Raw genomic sequence first — 26,020 nt, 5'->3', positions numbered from 1 at the left:
GTCTCTGGATCTATGTTTGTTCATTATATTCCACAAATGAGTGAGATCATGTGATGTACATCTTTCTTTGGATTTTCTTCTTCTCATTCATATGAAATTTAGTGACTGAGGCAACATGGTACATTGTTAATGGTGACAGTGACCCATTTATATATTTTAATTTCTAAGAAGTGAATGAAATCAAATTATGTATTTAACGTATATCTTAGAAAAACTAGGATGAAGAATTTTTTTTTCTTCAAGATTTATATGATTATTGTTTACATTTGACATTCGTTTGCGATCTTTTAAGTTGTCAAACAAGAATTAAATGTCTTCAAGATAGCTACATTTTATAAGAACATAGTTATGAAGATAGATCAACTTAAATTTGTGTATACTTGCAATGAAAATCTTATTTTTATATATCTTCTAAGAATGTTTAAGAAAATTTGCTTTAAGAGTAGACATAATGGTATGTAGTGCCATTGATGTTTCACTCTGGACTCAAAATTTGTGCACTATATTAAATCACATAAAATGGAGACAAATCCCTGTTTTACCCTCATGTGGGGTAGTGGGATGCTTACATGAAGTGATGAAAATGGCTTTACACTGTAATGAGGTATATAACAACAATAATAAATATAACTTGTCTACAAGCTACAGAGAATTAGATGCAGTGCCAGAATTAGTACCAGTGGACTCACACCCAGCCCTGGCATTGTGATAAAAAAGCTAGCACCACCCTGGCAGGTTTAGCAACTGAATGGAGTAAGTTTTCCTTTCCTTTTCTTCCTCACCTTACCAGCTTAACTTAGTCTTAGGTAGCAGTTCTATCAATATTAACATTTTAATGCTTGGTTTGTTTTACTTATGGTAATATGTTTTTTTTTCTTTTTAAAAATCTGATTAGGAAATTTGTACTTAGACTCCAGGCAAAATCTTCCTCCTTCAGTGATGCCACCTCCTGGTTATCCTCATATCCCACAGGCACTCAGCACCCCAGGAACGACGATTACAGGTACTTTGATGTGTTGCAGTTAGTACTCAGAGCTTAATATTGAAAAGCTTGAGCTGTCCTAATAGTGAGGGAGGCTGCCTTTAGAGGGAATGAACTCTGTTAAAGCGGGCAGGGTGAGCAAATCTGTAGAGCTACTTGTCTCCAGTGCTGGTGAAAGGATTTAGGTGTCATTCAGTGTTTGGACCATATGACCTGAAGTCTCCTTTAGCCCATGATGCTGTCTATGGTTCTAATTATTGCCCTGTCTCTAAGAGGTTGGGGCATAAGGTGTGTCCTGGTGTCTTAAGTCTCTTTGAGGCTATTTGACTTGGATAGACTTCAGGTTTTAAGAACCTACTTTGATTAGCTCCTGTATATTCATGTGGATGAAGTTCCCCCAGCTGTAGTTTCCAGGGAAGTACCTTATAGAAGACATGAGTTTCAGGAGTTACTAGTCCCTAAAATTTCCCCCCTAGGTTCCTGAATGTAGGATGTTATGCTTAGTGGGGCAGTAGAGGCACATTTTTAGAGGGAGAGAGTGCCTTAAGGATTATCTAAGTGCGGAAATGGAGGCCCAGAAGGGGAAATAACTTGTCCATAGCCACCGTTTTAGCACATGGCCAACTAAGACTCAAGCTCTGATGTCTAGATTCAGAGTTCATGATTTTTCTTATATGCCACACCTCCCTTTACTTAGACTATTTGAGAAAAGATAAATGGTAATGCAAAGGAGTGGGTTTAAAACTCCCAAAGAACTGTGTGCCAGGCAACAGTGGAGGAGGAATTGGGACTAAGTGACATGTGTTCCCTGTCCTCAGTGCTCACCAGTAACTTGTAGGTGGCAAAACAGGGTAGTTAAGACTCTGGAGCTAGATCCCCAGGGTTTGAGTCCCTGGTGCTTTGACACTTGATAGCTGCCTAACTCTCCTCTCTCAGCGTCCCTATCTGTAAAAGGGGGCTAATAACACTACCTAACTTCTAGCCTTGTTAAGAGAATTAAATGAGGATTGTATGCAAATTGCTTACATTAGTGCCTGGCAGATAGTAAGAAATTTATACATTAAAAATAAGTAAGTACAAGGCATTTCTACAATCCTGTGATGTACTGAAAACCTTAGCATTTTATAAAATTGTACATAAAAGATAAAGGGTTTAAGAGAAAAATAAGATTAGCAGCAGATTTTTTGAAACTTTGTATTCAGAATACTAACAAAAACTATAATCAGTACAAATTCCGCAACCACCCTAGCTGATTTGGCTCAGTGTATAGAGCGTTGGCCTGGGGACTGAAATGGTTGTAGTCTCGATTCTCAGTAGAGGTGTGCAGGAGGCAGCCAATCAGTGATTCTCTCTCATCATTGATGTTTCTATCTCTCTCCCTCTCCCTTCTTCTCTGAAATCAATAAAAAAAAATATTTTTAAAAATTCTACCACAGTTAAAGGACATGTTTAATTCCTAGTAAAAGAATAAATTCTATAAATAAATAAAAATTATTTTTAAAGAAAGAATCTGGTTTGGAAGGCCATTTGTCAAAGCTGTGGAGATAAAGGCAGAATGCACCAAAATTGAGGAGCACAAATAGTGCATGGCCACACTGATCCAAGAAGGGGAGCATGGGGAGAGGAGGCAGATGTATCTGTGGTGTCCTCCGCCGGCTTACGGCACCCAGCGTGTGCATGTCCTCTGTGCTCACCACTGTTACTCGGTGGCACAGAAATGAACTTGCTGAGGAAGTACACTGACAGTGTGACCAGTGGTACACTAACATGATTCTCCTGTTTACCGTTCTCAAGCGAGCCAGCTCATGTATGAAACGTAACCAAAACAGAACAGACTGTGAGGGAAATGGCTGCCTCAGCACTCAGCACTCCACCACTCCTTTCAGGCCATTTTTTTTTTTTTTTTTTCCCCCCTGCAGCCTGGTGTAACGGAAGTGTGTTGGTTTTGGAGTCAAGTGAACTGAGTAAAAATCCTATTTCTTCTTCTTACTAGTTGTATGACTTTGAGTGACTTGCTCATTCTCTTCAACCCAGTCTCTTTTATCTATAAAATGAAAATATAAGAGACACCTCGTAGAAGGCTTCTGGGTGTCTTAGTGAGATAAAGTGTCTGAGTACCGGGCACATGGGAAGTGCTCGGTAGGTTTTTTTTTTGTTTTGTTTTTTTTAAATATATTTTATTGATATTTTTACAGAGAGGAATAGAGAGGGATGGAGAGTTAGAAACATCAATGGGAGAGAATCATTGATCAGCTGCCTCTTGCACACCTCCTACTGGGGATGTGCCTGCAACCCGGGTACATGCCCTTGACTGGAATCGAACCCGGGACCTTTCAGTCCGCAGGCTGACGCTCTATCCACTGAGCCAAACCGGTTTTGGCTCTCGGTAGGTTTTTGTTTATGTCTTCCTTTCCTCAGTACTGGTCACTCTTGACATCGCCTGCTTCCTTCCAGGCCACCACGGAGCCATGAACCAGCAGCACATGATGCCTTCCCCCGCCTTCCAGATGCGGCGCGCGCTGCCTCCCGATGACATCCAGGATGACTTTGATTGGGATTCAATTGTGTAGAGCTTGTTTCTGCGACCTCAGCCCCCAGCATCACCTTTCTGTGCAGTGAAGGGAAAGGTTTAAGAGAATCCAGTTGAGAAAACAAAGTTGCTAATCACTTTACCAATGTTATACAAATTTCTTTTGAAGACAATCAAAAAGATTTTAGCTGGATAACTTTGCTTTTATCTGACCCAAACAAGTACTACATGTTTGTCTCCTGCCAGCTCTTCTGTGTAGCTCCTAACTGTTGTGTGATTTAAACAGCTTTTGCATATTTGTGTCAATTTGATGTTGACCACAAGTGCCAGACTGATTTTTCAGACAGAGCCTGTTTTGCTGCAAGCAGTTTATAGATACAAATGTGTAAATATATGTACAAAATTTACTGAAAGACTTCAATTTTTTTCTAATTGGATTATTAGATCTTGAAAAGAAAGTTACTGTGAGTTTTTATTCCTTGTTAGGCTATTTTTTGCAGGATGCTTTTAACTGATGTGAACAACTGAAAGGAAATAGATTTTTTTAAAAAGCCCAGTTCTTTTTATTTAATCTTTTCAGAAATGTGGGTATTGAGGTCTACCCGGTAAGTGAAAAGCCCAGAATTTGATACTCTCTGATAGTCCAAAGGGGCACGTTGAGAACTGACCAAACTTGTTTTGATGCTTGGGGATTGTAGAATTTATGTTATACCTTGTCAGTGTCTGTTTTCTTAAGTCTGCATTATAATAGCTCTAAAATTTATTTGATTGATTAGAAGCTGGTCATTGTTTGGCTCTTTAAACAGATTGCTATCTCCACTTATTTATTATTCAAAAGTGTTATTTTAATATTTATTGCTACCTTCTGTGAATGCTCAGCTCTAATTGGATTTATTAAGGAGAAATGGAGTATCTGAAAGCACAGAAATATTTTTCTTGATAACAGTGTACAGATAAGACAATCAGAGAGATTGTGTTATTCTTATGACCATCACTCCTCATACCATGTGAGTATATTTCTCTATCTTAGCATTCCTGCTGACTGAAACATATTAGTTAAATAGGATTCTTTCTAGTATTTGAATCCATTCATTTGGGCAACAAATGGCAAGGGATTGTTTATAAAGCAAGTGTTCCCATTCGTTCTCTTTCCATTTAGGAAACAATGACAGGAGGATGGAGACACATGTATTGTTAGTGGCCTGCTGTGTCTGTTGTACTGTGTTTCTGAGGTTGCATGACATTTGGTTACTGTCTTTGAAATGCAACCTGCCTCTTAGAGGTTTTCCTTAGTTGTTCTTTCTTTATATGATTCATATCATATCACAGTTACTTTGCATGGAATGCCTTAGTTTTCTAAAAGAAATGAGGTTTTTAAAAATTAATATATTTTGATTGGTTCCTTAGACCAAAAAAAAAGCAGAATTTCTTTCAGTTCTAATGGGAAAATATGTTTCATCAGATCAAGGAGTAGTAACTGCTCACTGGTTGCTTTTTAGCATCTCTAATCTCTGTCAGCCATGCTTAAATCACTTTAATTAGCTTAGTGATTCTGTGGTTGAATAATCTCTACTTGAACTGAACATATATCTTTGTTTCTATACGTGTGTGTGTGTGTGTGTGTGTGTGTGTGTGAGAGAGAGAGAGAGAGAGAGAGAGAGAGAGAGAGAGAGAGAATTTGAACAAAGTGTGGGGTTTTGTTTTGTTTGTTTTTTAATGGAGTGTTTCCTTGAGTGAATCACTGGGAAGCCAGCCATGGTAAAGGCTGGTGAGGTTGGGGAGAAAGGAAGGGCTTTTTGTTCCTGTTTTTGGACCCTGCTTGGCATGAAAAAGGAAGCTCAGTTCCAGCCCCTGGATCGATGGAAATCAAAGGATTCTGGCAAGGCAGCCAACAGGCCCCTCTTAGACAGATCAGAAGCAAGATGAGATAGCAACCTCCAGAGTAAACGTGTGATAAAGGGGTGTGTGTGAGAGATTTTCAATAGTCTGTTCAAGTCACTGCTTTCTAGATACCAAAATGACTGTTTTTGAAACCTCTAATTGCTTGGGGAGCAAAATGCACTTTAAACAATTTGGGTATTATTGGAATGCAGTCTCTTATATTGAATGATTTGAGTAGAAACCATTGATGAAGATTTTTCAAATCGTGTGAAGCTAATTTCCTATTTGGCAATCTGATTTGCAGTGATCAGTATTTTTATAAGAATTTAAACTTACCGAGAATGGCACTGGAGGCAGAGCCCCCATCCACACCCATCCCCCTCTGTGATTCAGTGACCTGGGAGCCCGGGCAGGCCTCAGCAGGCTCTGCGCCTGGCCAGGCTCCTGGGTGAGGTGCAGAGCATCCCTCTAGTGGCCATTGCAGTTGGTAGTTATTAATTCAGAGTAAGTTCTGTCTTGGGCTTAAATTGACAAGACTTTTGGGGGAAAGAATAATAAATGCATATAATCAAATGGGAATACTCTGTCCAGGAGAATAATCCGACTGGCATTTGTGGTAGTTTTTGAAATGTAAATGTATTCATGTGTGTACTTGTAAATATGTGTCTCTCAGATGTCCTTTGAAGTGGGAGGGAATCAATCGGGATTATTTCAAATGGAATAGAGTATTTTGATATTGTTCATTCAGAGGGTGATGTGTACATATCTATATTGTATATATGTGATGAAAATGCATTGGCTTTTTGTGCAGACACAATCTGCTCTCTGTACTGCTGTTGGACAGTCAGTGTTTTAATGTTTCTACAGTTTTGCTATTGCACGATTTCATATTTTGCCCGTATGATGAACGGCACCCCATTCTTTGTACTGTTTAGTGCTGTAAAGAAATATCCCAAGTGTCATTAGAATTGTTGCTGCCAGAATTGATATGCATGAATGGCACTTAAAATAAATATATAATGTTAACTCTATAACACTGACTCTTCTATATAATTTTGTACAATTAAGGGGATAAAATTGGGACTAGTCCAGATGTGGAAACCCCTGTCCATAATTGGGGTCTCAGAGACTTTGTCCCATGTATTGCTGCCTCCAAACAGTCATTGCTGCCATTTATTGAACACCTCACTTGCTCTGTGAACTTAAGGAAGTTATTTAACTTCTCTGACCCTCACTGTCTTCATTTCCCTCATTTACAGTGCCTATAAATAAGGATAATGTCTCCTAGAGTTGAAGTGATATTAATTTAACGCATTTAAATATTTGGAGCAAACAGCCTGGTACTGGCACAAGAACAGACATATAGATCAATGGAATCGAATCGAGAACCCAGATATCAACCCAAATCACTATGCTCAATTAATATTTGACAAAGGAGGCACGAATATATCAATACAATGGAGTCAAGACAGTTTCTTCAATAAATGGTGTTGGGAAAATTGGACAGACACTTGCAAAAGAATGAAACTAGATCACCAACTTACACCATTCACAAAAATAAACTCAAAATGGATACAGGACTTAAACATCAGACGGGAAACCATAAAAATACTAGAAGCATCCACAGGCAGCAAAATTTCAGACGTATGCCAAAAGAACTTCTTCACTGATATTACCCCTAGGGCAATGGAAGCTAAAGAGAAAATAAACAAATGGGACTACATCAAAATAAAAAGCTTTTTTACATCAAAAGAAACCATCAACAAAACAACAAGAAAGCCCACTATCTGGGAGAACATATTTGCAAATGATACCACTGATAAAGGTTTAATCTCCAACATCTACAAACAGCTTATACAACTAAATAAAAGGAAGATGAATAATCCAATTAAAAAATGGGCAATGGACCTAAATAGAACATTTTCAAAAGAAGACAGATGGAAGGCCAAAAGGCACATGAAGCTCAAAGTCACTAATTGTCCGAGAGATGCAAATCAAAACAACAATGCGGTACCATCTCACACCTGTCAGGATGGCCAACATTAACAAGTCAACAAACGACAAGTGTTGGCGAGGTTGCGGAGAAAAAGGAACCCTCGTGCACTGCTGGTGGGAATGCAGACTGGTGCAACCATTGTGGAGAACAGTGTTGAAAAACTGAAAATGGAACTCCCATTTGACCCACTAATCCCACTTCTAGGAATATATCCCAAGAAACTAGAAACACCAATCAGAAAGGATATATGCACCCCTATGTTCATAGGAGCACAATCTACAATAGCCAGAATTTGGAAACAGCCTAGGTGCCCATCAGCAGATGATTGGATCAAAAAACTATGGTACATCTATACAATGGAATACTATGCTGCCATAAAAAAAGAAGGAATTCTCATCATTTGCAGCAACCTGGATGGAATTGGAGAACATCATGCTGAGTGAAATAAGCCAATCAATGAAAGAGAAACACCACATGACCTCACTCATTTGTGGATGATAAAGAACATTATAAACTGATGAACCAAAAGATAGATATAGAGACAGTATATCAACAAGTAGACTGTCAAATTACAGTGGGGAGGGGAGGAAGATCTGGGAGAGATAATAGATCAACCGAAGGACTTTTATACATGCATATAAGTACAACCAATGGACACAAAACTCTGGGGAGGGTGGGGATGTGTGGGAGGGAAGGAGGGGGACAAAAAAAAAAAATCAATAAAATATATTAAAAAAATATAAATAAATAAATAAATAAATATTTGGAGCAGCACCAGGGACATTAAAAAAAAAAAAAAAAGTACTAGTATATGCCAGGTGCTGTGCTAAGTAGGCATTGCTATCCTCATCCGGGGAAACTCAGTGGTCTAGTCGTTTACCCAGATTCTTTTTTGGAAAGTGGCCGAGTTGAGGTTCGAATCCAGGTCATTTGACTCCATTGTCTTGTCTTTTTTTTTACACCATCCTCTGTTACATCCGGGTAACTCCCCATCCCAGCCTTCCCCTTGTCCTCAGTCTTGCCCTCAGCACAGCCTTTCCAGAGAGTTATTTCCAAAGGTTGAAGTGGAGCACACACTATACCAGATCTTCCCACGAGAAATTCAGAGATGAGACCATTCTGTCTTTAGGGGATACAGATTTAACCCGTTCAGGTAGCAAATGCCAGCCCAGGGAAGGCTACTCTGGAGGTGCCCTGGCAAGGCTTTGGTGGTGAGGACTTAGGTCATGCAGGGCTGGGGCAGTGGTTTAGGAGAGCCTCAGTGTGAACATGGGCAATTTGAGTCGAGTCTTCAAAGGGTCCCAGACCCTATGAATCCCACTGCTGTGAGCCAGGCCTGGAAGCTAGATGAGCAGGGCGGGATTGAAGCGGGAGAAGTGATGGATTGCTCGTAAACAACCAAGCTCAGAAATCCTATGAGAAGTGGGATCCGAATCCCCTGACCGATGTGGAAATCAGCTAAGCAGTGGGGAGACTAACATGGTGGCTGTGGACTTAAAGCTGCCTGCAGTCTGTCTCACTCGGTGAGTGCTTCCCACCATTCCATGATCCTACCCAAGGCCTCGTGTTACTTTTAACAGAACCCATACAATGCTGCCAGGAAAGTTACCTACTTTTTTACAGATGGGGCCTCATTCCAAAGATCATTTCCTTTTACACTAATTCCCTCCAAAAAGGAATTTTCCCAACGCCGGGGAGCGTGCCTACCTGCCCAGTTTGTGTCTCTTGCAGGAGGGAGCTCTGAGTTCTCCCATCACAGGTGAAGGGTGGTCATCAGCAGTGCGTCTGAAGGACTGTGGTAGGGATGTAGGTAAGCGTGGTCACTATGGACTGACTCAGGCACAGTGAAGTACACCTCTGTGCTGATCTAATGGAAAAGGTAAATAAGATCATTAAGGTGCATGTTTCCTTCTCAAGGCTTCAGCGTGTTACAGTGTGCGGAGGGCTGCTATATTTAGGTGAATCCTCACCACTTGGATAAAGCAGCCCTGGAAAAACCATGTAAACCTCAGCATTTAGGTTGACTGCAATCTAAATGCCTTAGTATCGCAAAACTTGTCTTGAAAGTTGCAAGCTAGAAGGGTATTTGGAACTCGTCTAATAACAAACCCCACATTTTGCTGTTGAGAGTCCTGAGACCCAGAGAGGGAATGACTAGCTCAAAGTCATACAGTTAGGGGGAAACCGAGGGAAGAGGAGGAGTGGAGAACGTCATTTACCTGAAAAGCATTTTAAAAGTTCTCACACACATTGTCTTACTTGATGTACACAAGAACCTGACACTGTAGTACACAGTTATTACTCCATTTTACAGAAGAGGAGGTAAGTCTCAATGCAGCTGCCTCCTGAATGCATTCGCTTAACTCACACAACTTCAGTTCTATCCACTTGGCCAAACAGAGAGAGAATGGAAATCTTAAGTAATGTAGTGAGTATCCGCCTGTGGTGAACATGTGCCCCTCAGTGAGTGTGAGATGGAAGATTCGAACCTGAGATCCTAACAGGTACTGCTTCCATGTATCTTTCTTTTGAGCAACTCACCACTGAGTATGTGCAGTGAATACAGATGCATGTGGTCTGTGCACCACCTTTGCATGCAAGCCAGCTACTTGAAAGACGGACTATATAAAGAATTAGAAAAACTGGTCATGTCGGGCTTTGAAACATGGTAGGTTTATCCCCAACATGATGTCTTCCTAAAGGATTTTCAAGAGTGCTTTTTAACTTACCTCCCCGTGTCTCTCCTTCCATGTGGCATGTGAGTAGTCAACATGCAAAGCACAAACTCAGTAAGTGGCAGCACCAGGGCCAGGATTCAGTTCAACCCCAGATCAGAGCTGGTTTTTACTCCCAACTCAAGCAGTGCCCCTCGGCCGTGCTGACCTGAGGAGTACAGAATAGAACAGCTCAGGACCGTTAATTACTTGTTACTTAATTATCTTATTCCAAGCCCTTGATGTGGATGATCATCTTTACTCTTCAAAATAACGGTGTAGTAGATACTGTTATCAACCTCGTTTTGCAAATGAAGAGTAAGCTACAAAGAGAGGAAGTCATTTGCCCAGGGTCACCTGCCCATAAGTGGTAGAAATAATAGCAGCAGCAGAACGGGGATTTCAGAAGTTGGCCTTCCAGCATCAATGTCTACGCTATTTTCCATGCTATGTTGTCAGTTCCTTGGTGCTATTACCTCTGGTACTGGGCCAAAGTAGGGCCTTAGACCAGCGATTTTTCTGCCGCAAAAATTTTTAATGCATGCAATACCTGACTTGAGGGGCACTGACCTCTTTCCCCTTACATTGTCAAAAAAAAATAAATAAATAAATAAAAAATGACAACAGCCAACACAACAATAGCCATCCGGTATGAGTGAATCAAAATTATACCTACTTTTTGTCAGATATTCAAAACAATATATTTTTGGGGTGTGAATAGTTTATATGTGTCATGAGATGAAGGTTGAAAAGACTGCCTTGCCGAAACCGGTTTGGCTCTGGATAGAGCGTAGGCCTGTGGACTGAAAGGTCCCAGGTTCGATTCCGGTCAAGGTTACGGCTACATCCCCAGTGGGGGGTGTGCAGGAGGCAGCTGGTCGATGATTCTCTCTCATCGACGTTTCTAACTCTCCATCCCTCTTCCTTTCTTTCTGTAAAAAATCAATAAAATATATTTTAAAAAAAGAAAAAGAAAATACTGCCTTGACCAAAGGAATGAGGCTGCAGTGAGCAATGGAGGCCACCAGAGGGCGAAGAGCTACTGGGCCAGCTGTGTGCCCTTCCTGTTTCCTTTATCCTTGGGGCTATGCTCCCCTTTTCGGCAGGCAGCTGGGCCATTGGTGCTCCTAAAGACAAGACGGGTAGGGACCCCAGTGGCCAGCCCTCAGAATCGTCTTTCTGATCAGAGCTTGCTGGAGAGCTCCAAGGAGTCCCTCTGGATCTCAGCAATACATATATTGGTGGGACCCGCTTCAGAGCTATGACTGAGTCTGCTGCCCAGCCAGCCCCCCTGATGCCCACTGCCTCTCCTCCCCCCATCCTCCTCCACTGCTGCAAGATTAGGGTGGGGAAGGTCACCCCACCACCAACCCCAAACTCTGAGGCGCTGCTGCTCTGGAGCCAGTTGATCCTGAGACTGGCCTCGTTTACCCTTGCCCTCCCTGCCCTGCCTCAGCCTCAGCGGGCCTCACACACACACACACACACACACACACACACACACACACACCAACTCCTGCAGCCATCACCCACGTTGTGACTGTTGCCGCTATTGGCCAGGCCCTCTGCCCAGTCATTATCTCAGCACTCCTAACTGTCCTGTGAGATTGGTCTTATTATCTGCCTTTTACTGCTGGCCATTGCCATTTAAAGAGGTAATGTCATTTGCCCAAGGTAACAGCCTGTGAGAGGTTGCCAAGAGGGCAGGCACCCAGGTCTGCCTCCCTCCGGTCTGCTCTTCCCACGAGGCATACCGCTTCTTCCACAACACTCCCTGGTTGCCCTTGACCTCCCGTAGGGCTAGTTACCACAGCCCATCCCACCCCACCCTGCCCCAGCACGGGCCTGAGCTGACGTCACTGCGGGCGAATGGCACCCCTCACAACCCAGCCCCAGAGGCTGAAGAGGCAACTTCCTCTTCCAGACAATGGCAATAAAGACCCGGGCGGACACTTCCCACCCTTCCCTGCCCCAGTGACGCTCACAGGCAGAGGCCTCCTGGGAACAGCCCTCGGGTTCCGTGTGAGCCTGAGTGCATGAGCCGTGACTCTGGTGTGTGTTTGCAAGTCGGGGTCACTGCCTGTGGTTGTGTGACTGTCTGATTGTGCCCATGAGGCATAGGTGTACATACGTGAGTGAGTCCTTGCATGTGTGTGCTTGTGTGATCATGTGTCTGTGGCTGGGTGTGTGACTGTGTGCCTTGGTGTATCTGTGTGTTCATAAGCTGCAGACAGGAGACAAGTATGCTGCCCACGGGAGCAAGATGGCTCCTCACTTAAGCTCTGGCTTCCTCCCTAACCCCCTCTGCTCCTCATTCGTCATTCTGACCTCCCAAGGGCCCAGGTTCCCGAGACACTTGCTGGGATAGAGCTGGGTTTCTAGGCGCTGTCAGGGTTAGGCCCTGTGAGTGAGAACTGGACAGATGCATGCTCCTTTTCCATCACATCCCTGCCTTGCCTCTGTCCCTGCCACTGTAGCCCTTTGAGCTGGATCCTGGTCCATCTTCAACAGCTCCTAACCCCCAGGCAGCCCCTACTCTGTCCACCTAAAACTCCTCGGCCAGGCCAGCAGCTGGTCCACTGGGAGCTGCCGGCCTGTGGGTGAGCATGTGCCCTGCAGGCCCCAAAGGCCAGAATAACACACGAGGCAATGAAAGAACACAGACTGCAGTCAGAAGAACCTAGAATTTCATCTGGGCAAGACAATGCCCTCCCGGGCCTCCATTTCCTCATTTGTAAGTGGGAGGAGATACCTTATGTCAAAGTGCTGATGGGATCCAGGGGTCCTCAAACTTTTTAAAGTGGGGGCCAGATCACGGTCCCTCAGAGAGCTGGAGGGCCGGACTATATGAACTACTAATTCCTACTGTAACACCTCGGCTGCGCTCACTGCCCAAAAAACCTGGCGGGCCGGATCAGTTTGAAGACGCCTGATAGACCCTCCATGAGGGAGTCAGCAGCCAGCCAGACCGCAGCCAGGAGGGCCACACACTGCTTAGGCCCCAAGGACTGGTCTGGCTCTGTCTGCCTCCCTTCCTCTCTTTTCTCCCACATGCCACCTGCTGCTCTGTTGCTAAGACCAGCTGATTCTCTTGCACACCATCCTTCCCATCGCCCCCTCCCAGCGCACTGCCAGGGGCAGAGCACCCCTTCCCCTGGGCAGCAGCCTTACCCCCACAGTCGCTCTCCACACCACGTGGATGGTGCTCTTTCTAAATCACAGCCCTTCTCCCCATCTCCCTGCTCTGAAAGTCCCATGGCTTCCCGCTGCCCCCTGGCTAAGGGCAAACACCTTAGCCTGGCACTCAAAGCTCCTTCTCTGTCACTCGCCACAGCACCTCTCGCACACTCCCTTCTTCAGCCCGTCCAGCCTCCCTTCCTACTGTGCATCCTGCCGCCAGGCCTCTGCCCTACAGGCCCCATCTCTGTGGATCCGAATCTTCCCATCATCTGAGGCCCCATTCAAACGCTACCCCCACCTCATCCATCAAGCATTCTTGGAACCGGCTGCAGAGGGACCCTCTCTCGTGGCTCCCAGCAAACTCCCCATGGAGCCCCATGGACTCTGCCCATGGTGTCTACCCTCCTCCCTCTAGTCCTGTGGTTGCCAAGCTGCTGCTCGTGAGCCACACGCGGCTCTTTGGCCCCTTGAGAGTGGCTCTTCCACAAAATAGCACAGCCTGGGCGAGTCTATTTTGAAGAAGTGTCATTAGAAGAAGTTTAAGTTTAAAAAAATGTGGCTCTCAGAAGAAATTTCCATCATGGTACTGTTGATATTGGGCTCCGGGGACTAATGAGTTTGCCGACCGCTGCTCTAGCCTCGGGCTCTGGGGCACGTGGCGGGAGCTCAGGTGCGTCTCTTTCCTTCCCTGACAACCTCCAGGTGTGGGAGGGTGTCTCGTGGCCATGCCCACAGCAGGCTGGTGGGGGAGATGGGGAACAGATGGCGAATGGAGCTCCCCACAGCTCCATCCTGGCCAGGCCACGGGATGTGAGATGCACTGAGCAAACAACGGGACACACCCTCTGTCCACTCCCCAGCTGCCCCCGGGAGCATCAAGGGAAAGAGCCTGCTCACCCCAGGGCCCTGGGGGGAGGGGGCGGGGGGAGCCCTGCACCCCAGCCTGGCTCCAGCCAGAGGCCTCTGATGCTAACTCAGCTGCTTGGTCTCTGTGTGACCTTGGCACCCACTCAGAGGGCCTGGGCTCCCTCCTGTGCAGCGGGCATCATCGACCAGTGCCAATCCTTTCTTCTTCCCCCTCCCTAACGCTGGGGACGGGCCTGGAGCCGTGCAGGGGGTGTGGGCTGAGGGGAAGCTTTCCGTTGGCATGTGTGAGAACTCGCTTCTGTTCTGGAATTCCCAGCTTGAGACCGAAGTCGCCACCAAGCCCCCAGCAATGAGTCTGGAAGTTGTGCCTCCCCCTCGGCGAAGGCAGTCCCACGTTTGCCCTCCTGCTGGCGGGGTGCCCTGGTGCAGGGTTCCCCCAATATGACTGTGGAGGGCACCTCCGTGTGTGCCCTTGGAAAAGCCGTGGTTTCCCAGCCTTTCTCTGGGCCTCGGTTTCAGTTTATCCACCTATATATAGAGTGGGGCTCTAGGGCAAGGTGACCAGACGTCCCGCTTTTGGCGGGACAGTCCCGATTTTTAATTGTTGAAAAGTCGGGACTGTCCCGCCAAAAGCGGGACGTCTGGTCACCTTACTCGGGTTGTTTCTTAAGAGTTCTCAGAGCTGTTAGGAGATTTACAGACATTATAACGTCCCTCTCAGACAGGCAGCTCTGGGCTCTCAGAGGAACCAGGATGTTGGAAGCAGGATGGGGAGGCTGCAAAATGTGGGCCACACCCTCTTCAAGGTCACCCAGGTCAGCGTGGGCGCTCACCTCGTCTTTCCTGCTGGGCTCAGCAAAGGGGCCAGTCTGCAGGGAAGCAGAGCCAGGCCTGGGAGGTCCTCAGGGGGCCCTGGAGCCATGTTGTGATCACCCAAACCCAAGAGTTAGACAGCCTGTGGGCCCACAGGCAGAGCGTCTGCCTCCTCATCCAGATCAGAGGGCAGGCGGCCAGCAATGGGGAGCCCTGGGAACTGCTGGGAGTTGAGTGAGGGGCTGGGGCTGGTTCCCACACCTGTAAAGCACTCAGCCCAGAGCCAGTACTGGTCATGGCTCTTGTTAATGTTGTGATTATTACAAACTAGAGGCCCAGTGCACGAAATTTGTGCACAGGGGGAGGGGCAAGGGGAGGGGGGAGGGGGGGGGATGTGTGTCCCTCAGCCCAGCCTGCACCCTCTCTAATCTGGGACCCCTCTCAGAATCCAGGACTGCTGGCTACCAATCACCTGCCTGAATGCCTGCCTGATTGTCTCTAACCGCTTCTGCCTGTCAGCCTGATCACCCCCTAAACACTCCTCTGCCAGCCTGATCTATGCCTAACCACTCCCCTGCCTGCCCGATTGTCCCTAACTCCCTCCCCCTGCAGTCCTGGTCCCCCCCAACTGCCTGCCCCTGCAGGCCTGAGTCCCCCCCCAACTTCCTTCCTTGCCAGACATCTTGTGTCCACATGGGGGCAGCCATCTTTGACCACATGGGGGCGGCCATCTTGTGTATTGGAGTGTGATGGTCAATTTGCATAATATTATACATCTTTATTATATAAAATACCGCCATGCTCTTCTCCCCTGTGGGCTCAATGTCACGCCCTACATGCCAGCCTGTGCAAGTTCTGGGGCCACAACCGAGCAAGACAGCTCTGCTTTCAGGAGCCGGCAGGACGGCGGTCAAGACAGACAGTTGCCACGTTTTATAGGGGAGAGTGTAGGTGGCCAGCCGAGCCCAGGAGGGGGAGACGGTCCTCACCCAGGCTTGCTGGGCCGGGCATCAGTGAGGAAGGTTTTCTAGACAATCTGAAGTCCACACTGTGGGTGCTATTGCCTCCATTTTTCAGATGCAGAAACTGAAGCTTGGGAAGGTCACACGCTGTTCACTGGCGAAGCTGGACTCATACCCAGGGCTGCCTGACTCCACAGCACACACTCCCTCCCCTGGTCTCAGTCTTCTTCCTGGCTCCCTCCAAGGAGTCCTGGTTGAGGGTGAGCAGGGGCCTGATCATGAAGGGCCTTGGAGTCCAGGTTTCTTCTGAAGGTTCCGGCAGCAGGATGGGTTTTCAGATGCGGAGGCAGGTGGCAGGGGTGGCACGGCCAGAAGGCCATGGAGGAGTAAGAATTTGCCAGAAGAGGTGGCCTTGGATGGGGAAGCCCTAACTACCCAGACCCACCTGCCACCAATAAGGAGTGATGAAGGGTGGGGAGTGCTGGGGACCAATGCCTCAGAGTTCAGGTGTGTGTGTGTGTGGGAGGGGGGCGGGGAGACAGGAAGCCTGGGGTGCTGGGAGGACCCCAAGTTCAGTGCCCAGCAGCTTCATTGCAGTGGGGGAAGGAGAGGGCCAGAGTTCACACCCTGGACACAGGCCAGGCGGCGTTTAGGGGAGCCAGGGAAGGGTAGTTGTTCCCATTTCCCAGGGGGATGTCAGGGCCAGGGTTGGGTAGGGCGGGGCCCAAAGGGCAGAGCCCAGGTGCCACTTCCTCTTTCCCATGGTGTGGGTTCCTGTGGCGCCCGCTCCCTGCCTTGTGCCAGGTCAGCCCTGGGCAGGGCACTCGGGAAGAAGAGGCTTCAGGCACCAAAGCTCCTGCCTGGATCCCCAGCCTGCCGCCTCAGGAGAGGCAAGATGGACAGATCAAAGCCAGCCAGGAACGGGCTCCTTCAGCCCATCCTCCGTGCAAAACCAAGCCCTAGCTCTGCTGGAGCCTCACACTCAGTCCCAGATCCAACCCTCACCGCACACTCAGCCCAGCCACATGCCCACTCCATCCGCTCAGCCTCAGCCCCACCAAGGAGCCCAGCCTGTAACCTATGGCTGACCGAACCCAGCTTTCGCCTGCTCAACTCCACCCGCACCCCCAGCCCCAGCAGCACCCTTAGCTGCACTCCTGACCTGTGCCTGGTGCTGACCTCCCTCCCAATGGAAATAAGTGCTGCCAGTAGGGCATCTCTAGCCTCACCTTCAACTAAATTCCACCCATCACCCTAATGTTCTCCACCTCCCCCCGCCCCAGGGCTCACTCCCACCGGCTCTCAGCTAGCACCAGCCACCACGTGGGTGGACTGGATGTGTAGACCTCAGCGTAAACACACACACACACACACACACACACACACACACACACACTTATCAGCATTCACACATACAGTTTAATGTCCATACACACCTCAGTACATACACACACACTCATCAGCATGCACATATACAGTTTAGTGTGCATATGTGTACACTCTCAGTACACACACACACATACACACACACACACTCATCAGCATGCGAATATACAGTTCAGTGTCCATACACACACCTCAGTACACACACACATAGATACACACACACACACACACACACACACACACACACACACCCAGAAAGGGGAGGAAGGCCAGTCTTCCTCCAAGAGGGACCTGGGAAGGCAGCTAGAGCAGGTGTTCCTGCCCCTCCCTTGGGCCGGACCCTTTGTAGTTCCCTTCTGGTTGGGCTCTGCCCCTCTGATTCCTCCTTCAATATTGACTCTCCACACCCAGGGATTTCCGCACCCCCAGCCCGCTCAGGGCCCCTGCCTGGCTTCTGGCCAGGTTTGTTTGTAGATTATAACCATGGAGCTCCTGGGCCTCCCTTCCTCCCTGTCCTGGGGCCCTGCTCACAATAGAACACAATGAACGCACACTGTGCTAGGCCTCAGGGGGGTCAGAGTCTCAGGGGCAGACACACATAGCCAGGTCATCCCATTCAGCAAGATCCCCAGAGGGGACTGCACTGAGTCCTGTGGGGACGAAGAGAAGTGGTTTAGCTGAGGATGCAGTGGGGGTTATTTGACCAGGGCCTTGTAGTTTGAGTAGGAGTTCGCCTAGGGACAAGACAGAACAGCATGTTCAACAGTGAGGAAGCATGCTCAGGAAGGGCCAGGGTATGTGTGTGTGTGTGTGTGTGGGGGGAGTAGGCTGGGCTAGTGGGGGAGGGGAAGCAGAATGGGAGGGCACACATGGGGGCTGGTCAGCAGGTAGAAACAGCAGGACTGGGGAGGAGGTTGGGGAAACTGGGGGGAAGGGAATTGCGAGGGAGAGAGAAGGGGCTCATTTGAAGATAATCTGAGTCTGAGGGACAGGCATGACAGTGGAATCAGTGCAAATGAGGACAGGCTGTGGCTCTGGATGGGCAGGTCCCTAGAGAGGCCAGTGGGGACCAGAAGTGGATGCCGCTATTGACAAAAATAACCCCATGAGGCAGGTATTAGTATTAGTCCCCAAAGAGGGCACAAGGGACACCGAATGAGGCTCAGAGAGAGGAAACGATTTGCCCAAGTTCTCACGCATTGCAGCTGGGCAGTGGGTAAGGTTTGAACTGGGCCTGTGGATGGCAGAGCTGAGTCCTTCCTCCCAGTCACAGTGGCCACACCTAGTGCCTTGGCCCGCAGCCTCATCTCTCGGCACGTGAAGCCTCTCCAAACTCCCTCCGCACCCCCTCCCGGCTGCAGAACTCCATTTCCCTGAACAGTCCAGGCCTAGTTCACCTTGGCTGTCATAAATGCAGCATCTTCTGTAAGAAATGCCCACCCCTTCTCTAAGAAAATGCCCACCCATTCACCAGAACTGGGCAGTGGCATGCCCTTCTGTGGGAAACCTTCCTGAACTGCTCTACCCCTGGACTGGGGGAGGAGCCCCTCCATTCTCCACCCTGAGCCCCCTTCCCCTCCCCTGGTCACCCTGCATTGTGTGGGACCCCTCCCCAAGGACCATGCTGGGTCTACAGACCTGCCTCAGCATGGGACCTGGCCCAGAGCAGCGTCAGCGAGTGTATGTGGTTGGGAGTGACTTTGGGACCCAGCTGGCTGTGGGTCAAAAATGAGACCCAGGGAGGGGACTGATCTCTTATCTGCCAGGACTGTCTTGAGCCTTAATTGATTGGGCCCTAATTTACAGGTGAGCAGATGAGCCTGCCAAAAAGTTCCCGGGTTACTCAGTAACCTCGCTTTCTTTAAAAGCCCCAACTGTTTCCCGTTGGCACCCAGGACCAGCCACTCCTCTCTCGGGCACGGCTGCCATGAACACCTTCCCGCTCGCCGCTCTGTGCCTCCTGGGAGCCTGCGCTGCCCTGGCAGGGGCAGTCACTGTGCAGGTAAGTCCTGTCCCTTCCCTGCCTGGCCGGCTCTCTGACCCCAGGACACAGGGCCGGTGCCCTGAGAGAGCACCCCCTCTTTGGAGCTGGATTTGTCACTAGAAAGGGGACTAGGGTGGGAGCAGGTCTGCCTCAGGCCAGCCTGCAGTGCGTGGGTTCTTGTCTTTGTGCAGGGAAGATGTCATAACGCGAGACTAGGTGTTTTGAGAGGATGTTTATTAAAGCTGGGGACAGTGAAACAAGGAAGGGCCTAGGATAGAAGAAGCAAAAGGAGACTAGGCAGGTGGCTCTGGCTCTCTAGGAACCTTATAGGAAGGAAGTGAGCCAAGGTGGGGCTGCCGTTAGCTCCCTGGAGAGTCAGAGAAGAGGGGACCCTGGACGTAGGTTCAGGGGGTCAGACCAGGACGAGCTGCCGCTGCCCATTGCTCCCCTGGTTGCAAGTCTCCTGAGGACCCTTAAAGTTTAGGAGATGCATGCTGGGCGAGGGGTGGGAATGGAGGTGGGGAAGGGGGGAGGGAAAAGCTGGGACCTTTGTGTGGAGGGCTTTAAAGGCTGGGAGTTTGGAAGTCTTAGGGGAGGATCTCAATAGAATAGTCATCAGCTTTTCCAGGTGTATCCATTTAGGGTCTTGGTCTCTATTGATTGGACAGCACCAGGCAAGGGCTCATTAGTTATTGCAGCTAGTCCTGGAGTCACCAGCACTAGTGTTGCTGCTTTTCTGGGCCTAGAGCTGAAATACACCCAGGCCTAGATGTTATCTCTAGGGAGGAAAGGTCAGGGAAAGGTCAGGCATGATTGGTGATAAGCCAGGGGAAGGAAGAGCTCCCTGGGGGGCCAGGTCCGGTGCCAGTTTTGCCCATGGCTAGTGCACACCCCCGCCCCGGCTCCCCCCCCCCCCCCCCCCGCCCCCGTGACCGTCTGTATCTGGCTGTGAATTGCTCTACCAATTTGTTCAGTTCTATCAGTTCCCAATTCCACTTGCCAAGGAATTCGCCTAGCTTCTGACGATCCTGCCTCAGGTTCAATTCCAGACCTTCCTTCTTAGTCCTGTCCTCAGACTGAGTACGGGCCTGGATCTCAGGACTCATATGGTCTCCTTGAGTGTGGATGCACCCTGCAGGGGCCCCCCTCTATCTCAGCCAGGCTTGGGGGGGAGGGGGGGGCGGGCTTTTATTGCTTCTCAAACATCAGCCAGGCTGCAGGCAGGAGCTGGGAGCCAGGTGAGCAGCCCACGTGACTGTCAGTCAGGGGTGAAAAGAGCGTGGGCGTGGCCACGCGGAACCTGGTCCCAGCTCCGTACCTCTCCCCGAAAATCAGCACCATGGCTCCCACATATCGGACACCTGTTGTGTCCCAGACACATCACATCCATTTCCTCCATTCCTCCTAACATGCGGGAATGGGCACAGAGCAAAACCAGGGTCCAAGCCCACTGTCCGGCTCTGAGGCCCGAGCTCTTACTACCTCATGGTGCCCTGAGAGGAGGGTCTGGTTCCCATGAGCCACTAGCCCTGCTTGAGCCGCTGGGGCTGGAGAGGGGGCCAGTCCCGGAGGAAACAGTCAGGGAGCAGGCTGCAGCTTGGCCTCATGCTCTGGACATGTCTCCCGCAGGATGGACAGTTCTCCTTTTCTCTGGAGTCAGTGAAGAAGCTCAAGGGCCTGCGGGAGCTCCAGGAGCCCAGCGTTGGGAACGGAATTCAGTTTGACGGACCTGCGGTTCCCGCCCTCTGTAGCTCTGGTAAATTGCCTGCAGAGATCAAGCCTGTCTGCAAGGAGCCCGACGCCAATGAGATCCTCAGGAGGCTGGGTGAGTAGCCTCCTGTCTGATGGGTGGGGCATTCCCTGATTGGTGGCACTTGAAGAAGAGGAGTGCTCTGATTGGTGGGATTCAGAGGCGGGGCTCTGCTCGGAGGGGTGAGTCACGGGAAGCCCTCTGCTGTAATTAGTTCTTGGTTGTAATTGGCAAGGCTTCCTTTAGGAAGGTCTGGGCTCTGACTGATGCAAGTAGCACCGTGTCACGGTGTAGCTCTTTTCTGGGTGGAAACGCTGCTCTGATTGGCTGGGTTGAGCGGCACATGTCCTGGTTTGAGGCAGGAAGCCCAACTGGTCATAGAGGACAGGCCTGGGTTTCTCCCGGGAGCTGGGTGGCAGATGTCCTAGCTCTGGCTCAAAGGAGGGGGGAGGGGTTTGGGGAAGAGAAGCTAATGCTCATGGGGCCCCATCTCTCCTGTCCAGAGGCCATCGCTGAGGACCCGAGCACATGCGAGCTCTGTGCCTATGCTGCCTGTGCTGGATGCTAGGACAGCAGGGGCTTGCTGTCTTCTGTCCCTCCCCTGCAGAATGCTCCCACTCCTGGCATCTTAATCTACCCTGCCCCCCATGGAGGACCAAGGAGAGAGCAGCCTGGGAAGACCCAGCCCCTGAACCCACCGGAGCTGCCAGCTGCTGGCTGCTTCTCCAACCTGCCTCTAATAAACCAGATTCCAGAGTACTCCTGGCGTTGATTTCATTCATTCCTCACCTCTCAGTCTATGCATCACCCAGCTTCGTGAATGCCTACCTGCCCTCGCACATTCAGGGCCTTGAGTGTAAAGCACAAGGACCCCACTCTCCCTGCACCGGGGAACCTGACTCTCCAGACCAGCAGTGGAGGAGGTGGAACCTCTGCTCTTTCACTCGTCCTGGAGCCACCAAAGTCAGGAAGCCATATCTCTGCACAGGGTCACAGGGCCCAAAGCACTGGCCCTGAGCTCTAGAGTATTCCAGGTGCCTCAGGGTCTGGCTTGCTCTGATCACTTCAGTGTTGCTTCCTCCCCTCCCCCCCATACCCTCTTCCCCCCTTCCAAAGTCATAGCTCTCAGCATTTCCTCTCCCCGTCTCACTACTGCATACTCCTCTCCCCACACCCCTGCCCAGGTCCCACCAGGCCCCACCCTTCCACTCCCAGGGCCTCTCCTCAGGAGGCTTTCCCGCCCGCCCAGGAGGGGGCCTTCATGCTCCCACTCTGTCCTCGGGGCTCCCTAGGCACCTTGGCCACCCACACCCCTTGCACAGCTCTGGCCACTCTGAGGTGCAATGGCTTCTGTGCCTGGGAAAGTCTCTCTGCTCCCCAGAGCGGGTGAGGCCTGCCGCGTGGATGGTTGCATGAGAATGTCACAGAGCAGGGGAAAGCAAGAGCCACAGGGTTCGAGTCTCAGGTCTTCCACCTGCCGGGTGATGGCAGAAAAGGAGCGTTGCCTCTCTGTGCCTCAGTCTCCTCCTCTGGAAGACTGGGTAGCCACAGCACCTGCCTCCCAGGCCAGGGGCAGTGCCGCATGCAAAACGTGTGTGTATGATGTATGTAAAGTTCAGGCTATATGCAAACATACCAACGCCATAAACCGTAGAAACAAACAAACCAAAGAAAGGGGAGGCAGGGTCAAGCTGAGAATGGCTCAGGCAGGGGTGAGGCGGTGAGGGGTGGAGAGAGGTAGAGGGAAGGAGCAAAGAGGAGGCGACCTTCTTGGGTCCTTCTTGGGGAGAAGGGTGGAGGGGAACTGGTGACCCAAGTGGGGTACCCCCGGCTGCCGAATTCAGAGAACGATGTCCTGGGAGTCAGGGAAGGCTTGGTGAAGGGGAGGGGAGGCAGGCATTTGCTTAGCTCTTGGGATTTGCATTGGGATGGATGGAATTTCAAAGCCTGTGTGGAGATGGGGGCAGAGGGTATTCTAGAAGGTGCGGTTGGTACACACACACACACACACACACACACAGAAGCAGGAAGGGCCAAGGCACTGGAACGGCTCACCTGGGTGACACCAGGGGTCCTGATTCAGTGCAGGATTTCTGTTGACTATGTTGCCCCAGCACTCTTCCCAGCCTGCCCCGTAAGCCTGAGCCTTCCCTTCTAGTCATTAACCCCGGGGGCAGCCAGAAACAGCGGCACAGCCCTCACTAAGGGTCACAAGGCGTGGGCTCTGCTAAGCTAAAGGTACTATCTTGACCTAAGTTGTGTTCCAGCTCCTGCATCCTAAGGCGTTAGGCCTCCCTGGCTGCTTTCCCATAAAACTGGGCAGAGGGACGCCAGAGTGCTCCTCGGGGTGTGCCTGCACAGCCCTGGACCCGGAACCCACCGTGCCTTGCGATTTGCCCTCTATCATCTGTAACCTACCCGTCCACGGGGAGTTTGGGCTTCTGAGCATTAGCTTCCCATTCTCCGGGGCAGCACGTTCACCATAAAATAGCCAATGTTTATCCCCTGCGGCTGTTGGTGTTCAGTGTTCGGCTCTGCTGGCGCTGGGTGGGCGGACTCCCTCTCTGCAGTCAGGCGGCCAGGGCGCCCGGGAGGCACACGGGCTGAGTTGGAGCCTGAGCGTGTCCTTTACAAGCCGTGCTCCCGCTCTGAGACTCGGCTTCCTCAGCCACAAGTGGGGATGGCAGACCCTGCCTCCCAGGCGGCAGGGGCATCGGGGGAGCCCTGTGGTGGCGTAGGAGCACGTAATGCTCCTGCCCTGGAGCCCGCTCTCTGCTCTCCGCTCTCCGGGCGTGAGTCCTGGCGCCACCTGTTCGCAGCTGCCAGACTGTGGGCAGGCCCCTTGGGCCGTTTCCTCGGGCTCTTCACCTGTAAACGGGGGATGACAAGGCGGTGGGGAGAGAGGAGAGATTCCACCTTTAGAGCTTTCAGAAGTGAGTTGTTTGAAAGCCTTTCTTTTCACCCCTAAATAAAACGTGGGTGAGGGAAGAGTAAATGAGGTGATGCAGGAAAAGCTGTTAAGGCTCCCCCCGCGGGACCCACGGTGAGCACTTCGTTGATGCTCTCATTGTTGCTCTTCTTTCTGTGTGGATGGCTCAGCCTTGTGCCTGGCACAGGAAGGACACTTGGTCAGTGGCAGTTCCTTCACTGCCTCCTCCCCAGGCAGGTGGGAACCCAGAACGGCTGGAGGGACTGGTGGAGAGGAGGCCACGTGGCTCATGAGCTTGGCTGAGACTTGAGAGGTGCCAGGAACGCAGGGAGGGTAAGGTGGTGGGGATGGAAAGGGCAGGGAGGAAGCTCTGTCCTGGTCTGGGGTAGTGCGCTAAACGCCCACCTCGAGTGATGGTAGAGATGAGAGCGGCCCAGAGGGACGTGCTAGAAATTAGGTGAGCCCCCCAAGTCAGGGGTTCTGGTAGAATACAAAACACTCAGGAGCCAGGCAGCCAGACACACATATTAACTTCTACGTAGAAGGGTGCACACACATGGTCTGGAAGGCGTGCACACCGAGTAGTTGGGCTGCTTGGCTTTATAATCCCTGAGACACATGACCTGTCCTTTGTTCTTTAAAAAAATATATATAATATATTTTATTGATTTTTTTACAGAGAGGAAGGGAGAGAGACAGGGAGCTAGAAACATCGATGAGAAAAAAACATCAACCAGCTGTCTCCTGCACAGCCCCCACCGGGGATGTGCCTGCAACCAAGGTACATGCCCTTGACCGGAATTGAACCTGGGACCTTCCAGTCCTCAGGCCGAGGCTCCATCCACTGAGCCAAACCGGTTCCGGCTGTCCTTTGCTCTTGATTGGAGCTCAGGTGCACAGTCTTTCGCTATTGGCTAATTCAAAGGGCGGCCCCCAGTCTTTTGCTATTGGCTAATTCAAAGAGCTGCAAGCCATGCAGCCAACATGGCGGCTGCCAAGTCACCCGGTCCAAAATGGCGGCTGTCTAAACTGTTCTTTGACAGAAAAGATGACTTGTTTCCTCTCACAGATGCAGGAGGCATTGCAAGGGCCTGTGGGGTAGGAAGGGAAAGGGGCTGGAGCTTCGGGGATTTTTTGCGGCCTGGCGGGCTAGGAGATGGGGAGGGGGGGGGGACTCGTAGCAGAACTGGATGATCAGGAGGGGTGGAGTTCTGGGGGGATTCTTGCTGCTTTGGTCCAGAGCGGGGCTGCGGGGACTGAGTTCAGAGGCCCCAGCTCCTTTGTACCCAACTTTCCTCCTCTCTCACTGCCCCAGGCAGAAGCTGGGGAGGACCCCATGCTGTGGAAAGGCCCTACTCTGGGGAATTCCCAGCTCCGCTCTGGCCTTGAGTTATGGCACCAGAGGCCACTGCGAGGGAAGATGTGGAGGCGGGGAGCGGGGGGCCGGGGGCTGAGGGCCAGGAGCCGGGGCCGGTGTCACGGGGAGGCACAGCATGGCATTTCAGAGCACAGCTTCCGGCCCAGACTTTGCGGGAAGAATTCTGCTTTACCGCTTTGCTGTGCCAGGACTGGTCCTCTCAGAACCCGGTGTACTTCCTCGTGAAGTGGAGATGCCACTCAGAACAGTACCTGCTTGCTCAGGCTGCTGTGAGGCTTAGTGAGTTAACACGTGCCAAGGGTTTAGACTGGCGCCTAGGCCAGTGGTCGGCAAACTCATGAGTCAACAGAGCCAAACATCAACAGGACAGTGATTGAAATTTCTTTTGAGAGCCACATTTTTTAAACGTAAACTTCTTCTAACGCCACTTCTTCCAAATAGACCCGCCCAGGCCGTGGTATTTTGTGGAAGAGCCGCAGTTTGCCCACCACTGGCCTAGGCTAAAGCAAAAGCGCAATAACGAAGGCTATTGTTATTAATATTCTCCAGGGCCCAGGGAGGAAATACCTCCCATCTGGGGCCAGGGGACACCGAGGGTGAAAGCTAAGGGCCCATCTTCTCAGGCACCGTGAGCACGTGGTCAGTCAGCTTGGAGATGGGACTGGAGG

The 26,020-nt window shown here is 50.3% G+C and overlaps 2 protein-coding genes across 6 annotated transcripts in view; both read left to right on the top strand.

Moving 5' to 3' along the window:
* The window catches only part of FOXJ3 (forkhead box J3), a 124,533-nt gene extending 119,612 nt beyond the window's left edge, over positions 1-4,921 (top strand). For all 5 annotated transcript variants that reach the window (XM_045584688.1, XM_036444310.2, XM_036444312.2 and 2 more), the window contains 2 exons: positions 896-1,003; positions 3,437-4,921. In XM_045584688.1, coding sequence (XP_045440644.1) covers positions 896-1,003; positions 3,437-3,552 — 224 coding nt within the window. In that variant the 3' untranslated portion in view covers positions 3,553-4,921. The remainder of the gene's footprint in view (positions 1-895; positions 1,004-3,436) is intronic.
* Positions 4,922-19,174: 14,253 nt separating this feature from the next.
* GUCA2A (guanylate cyclase activator 2A) lies at positions 19,175-21,804 on the top strand. The gene is made up of 3 exons (XM_036447471.2): positions 19,175-19,313; positions 20,925-21,120; positions 21,549-21,804. Exons 1-3 carry the CDS (start codon positions 19,239-19,241, stop codon positions 21,611-21,613), a joined length of 336 nt encoding a protein of 111 aa, XP_036303364.1. The 5' UTR covers positions 19,175-19,238; the 3' UTR covers positions 21,614-21,804.
* Positions 21,805-26,020: the final 4,216 nt, after the last annotated feature.

Source organism: Pipistrellus kuhlii, unplaced genomic scaffold, assembly GCF_014108245.1.
Source record: "Pipistrellus kuhlii isolate mPipKuh1 unplaced genomic scaffold, mPipKuh1.p scaffold_m20_p_2, whole genome shotgun sequence".
Classification (NCBI taxonomy): Eukaryota; Metazoa; Chordata; class Mammalia; order Chiroptera; family Vespertilionidae; genus Pipistrellus; species Pipistrellus kuhlii.
This window is presented reverse-complemented; position numbering and strand designations above follow the sequence as displayed.

Bases quoted from the DNA above. Each gene is read 5' to 3' on its own strand.
- GUCA2A (XM_036447471.2), top strand. From the start codon at position 19,239: ATGAACACCTTCCCGCTCGCCGCTCTGTGCCTCCTGGGAGCCTGCGCT. The intron at 19,314-20,924 runs GTAAGTCCTGTC...TGTCTCCCGCAG, and splicing joins CAGGGGCAGTCACTGTGCAG to GATGGACAGTTCTCCTTTTC. The intron at 21,121-21,548 runs GTGAGTAGCCTC...TCTCCTGTCCAG, and splicing joins TGAGATCCTCAGGAGGCTGG to AGGCCATCGCTGAGGACCCG.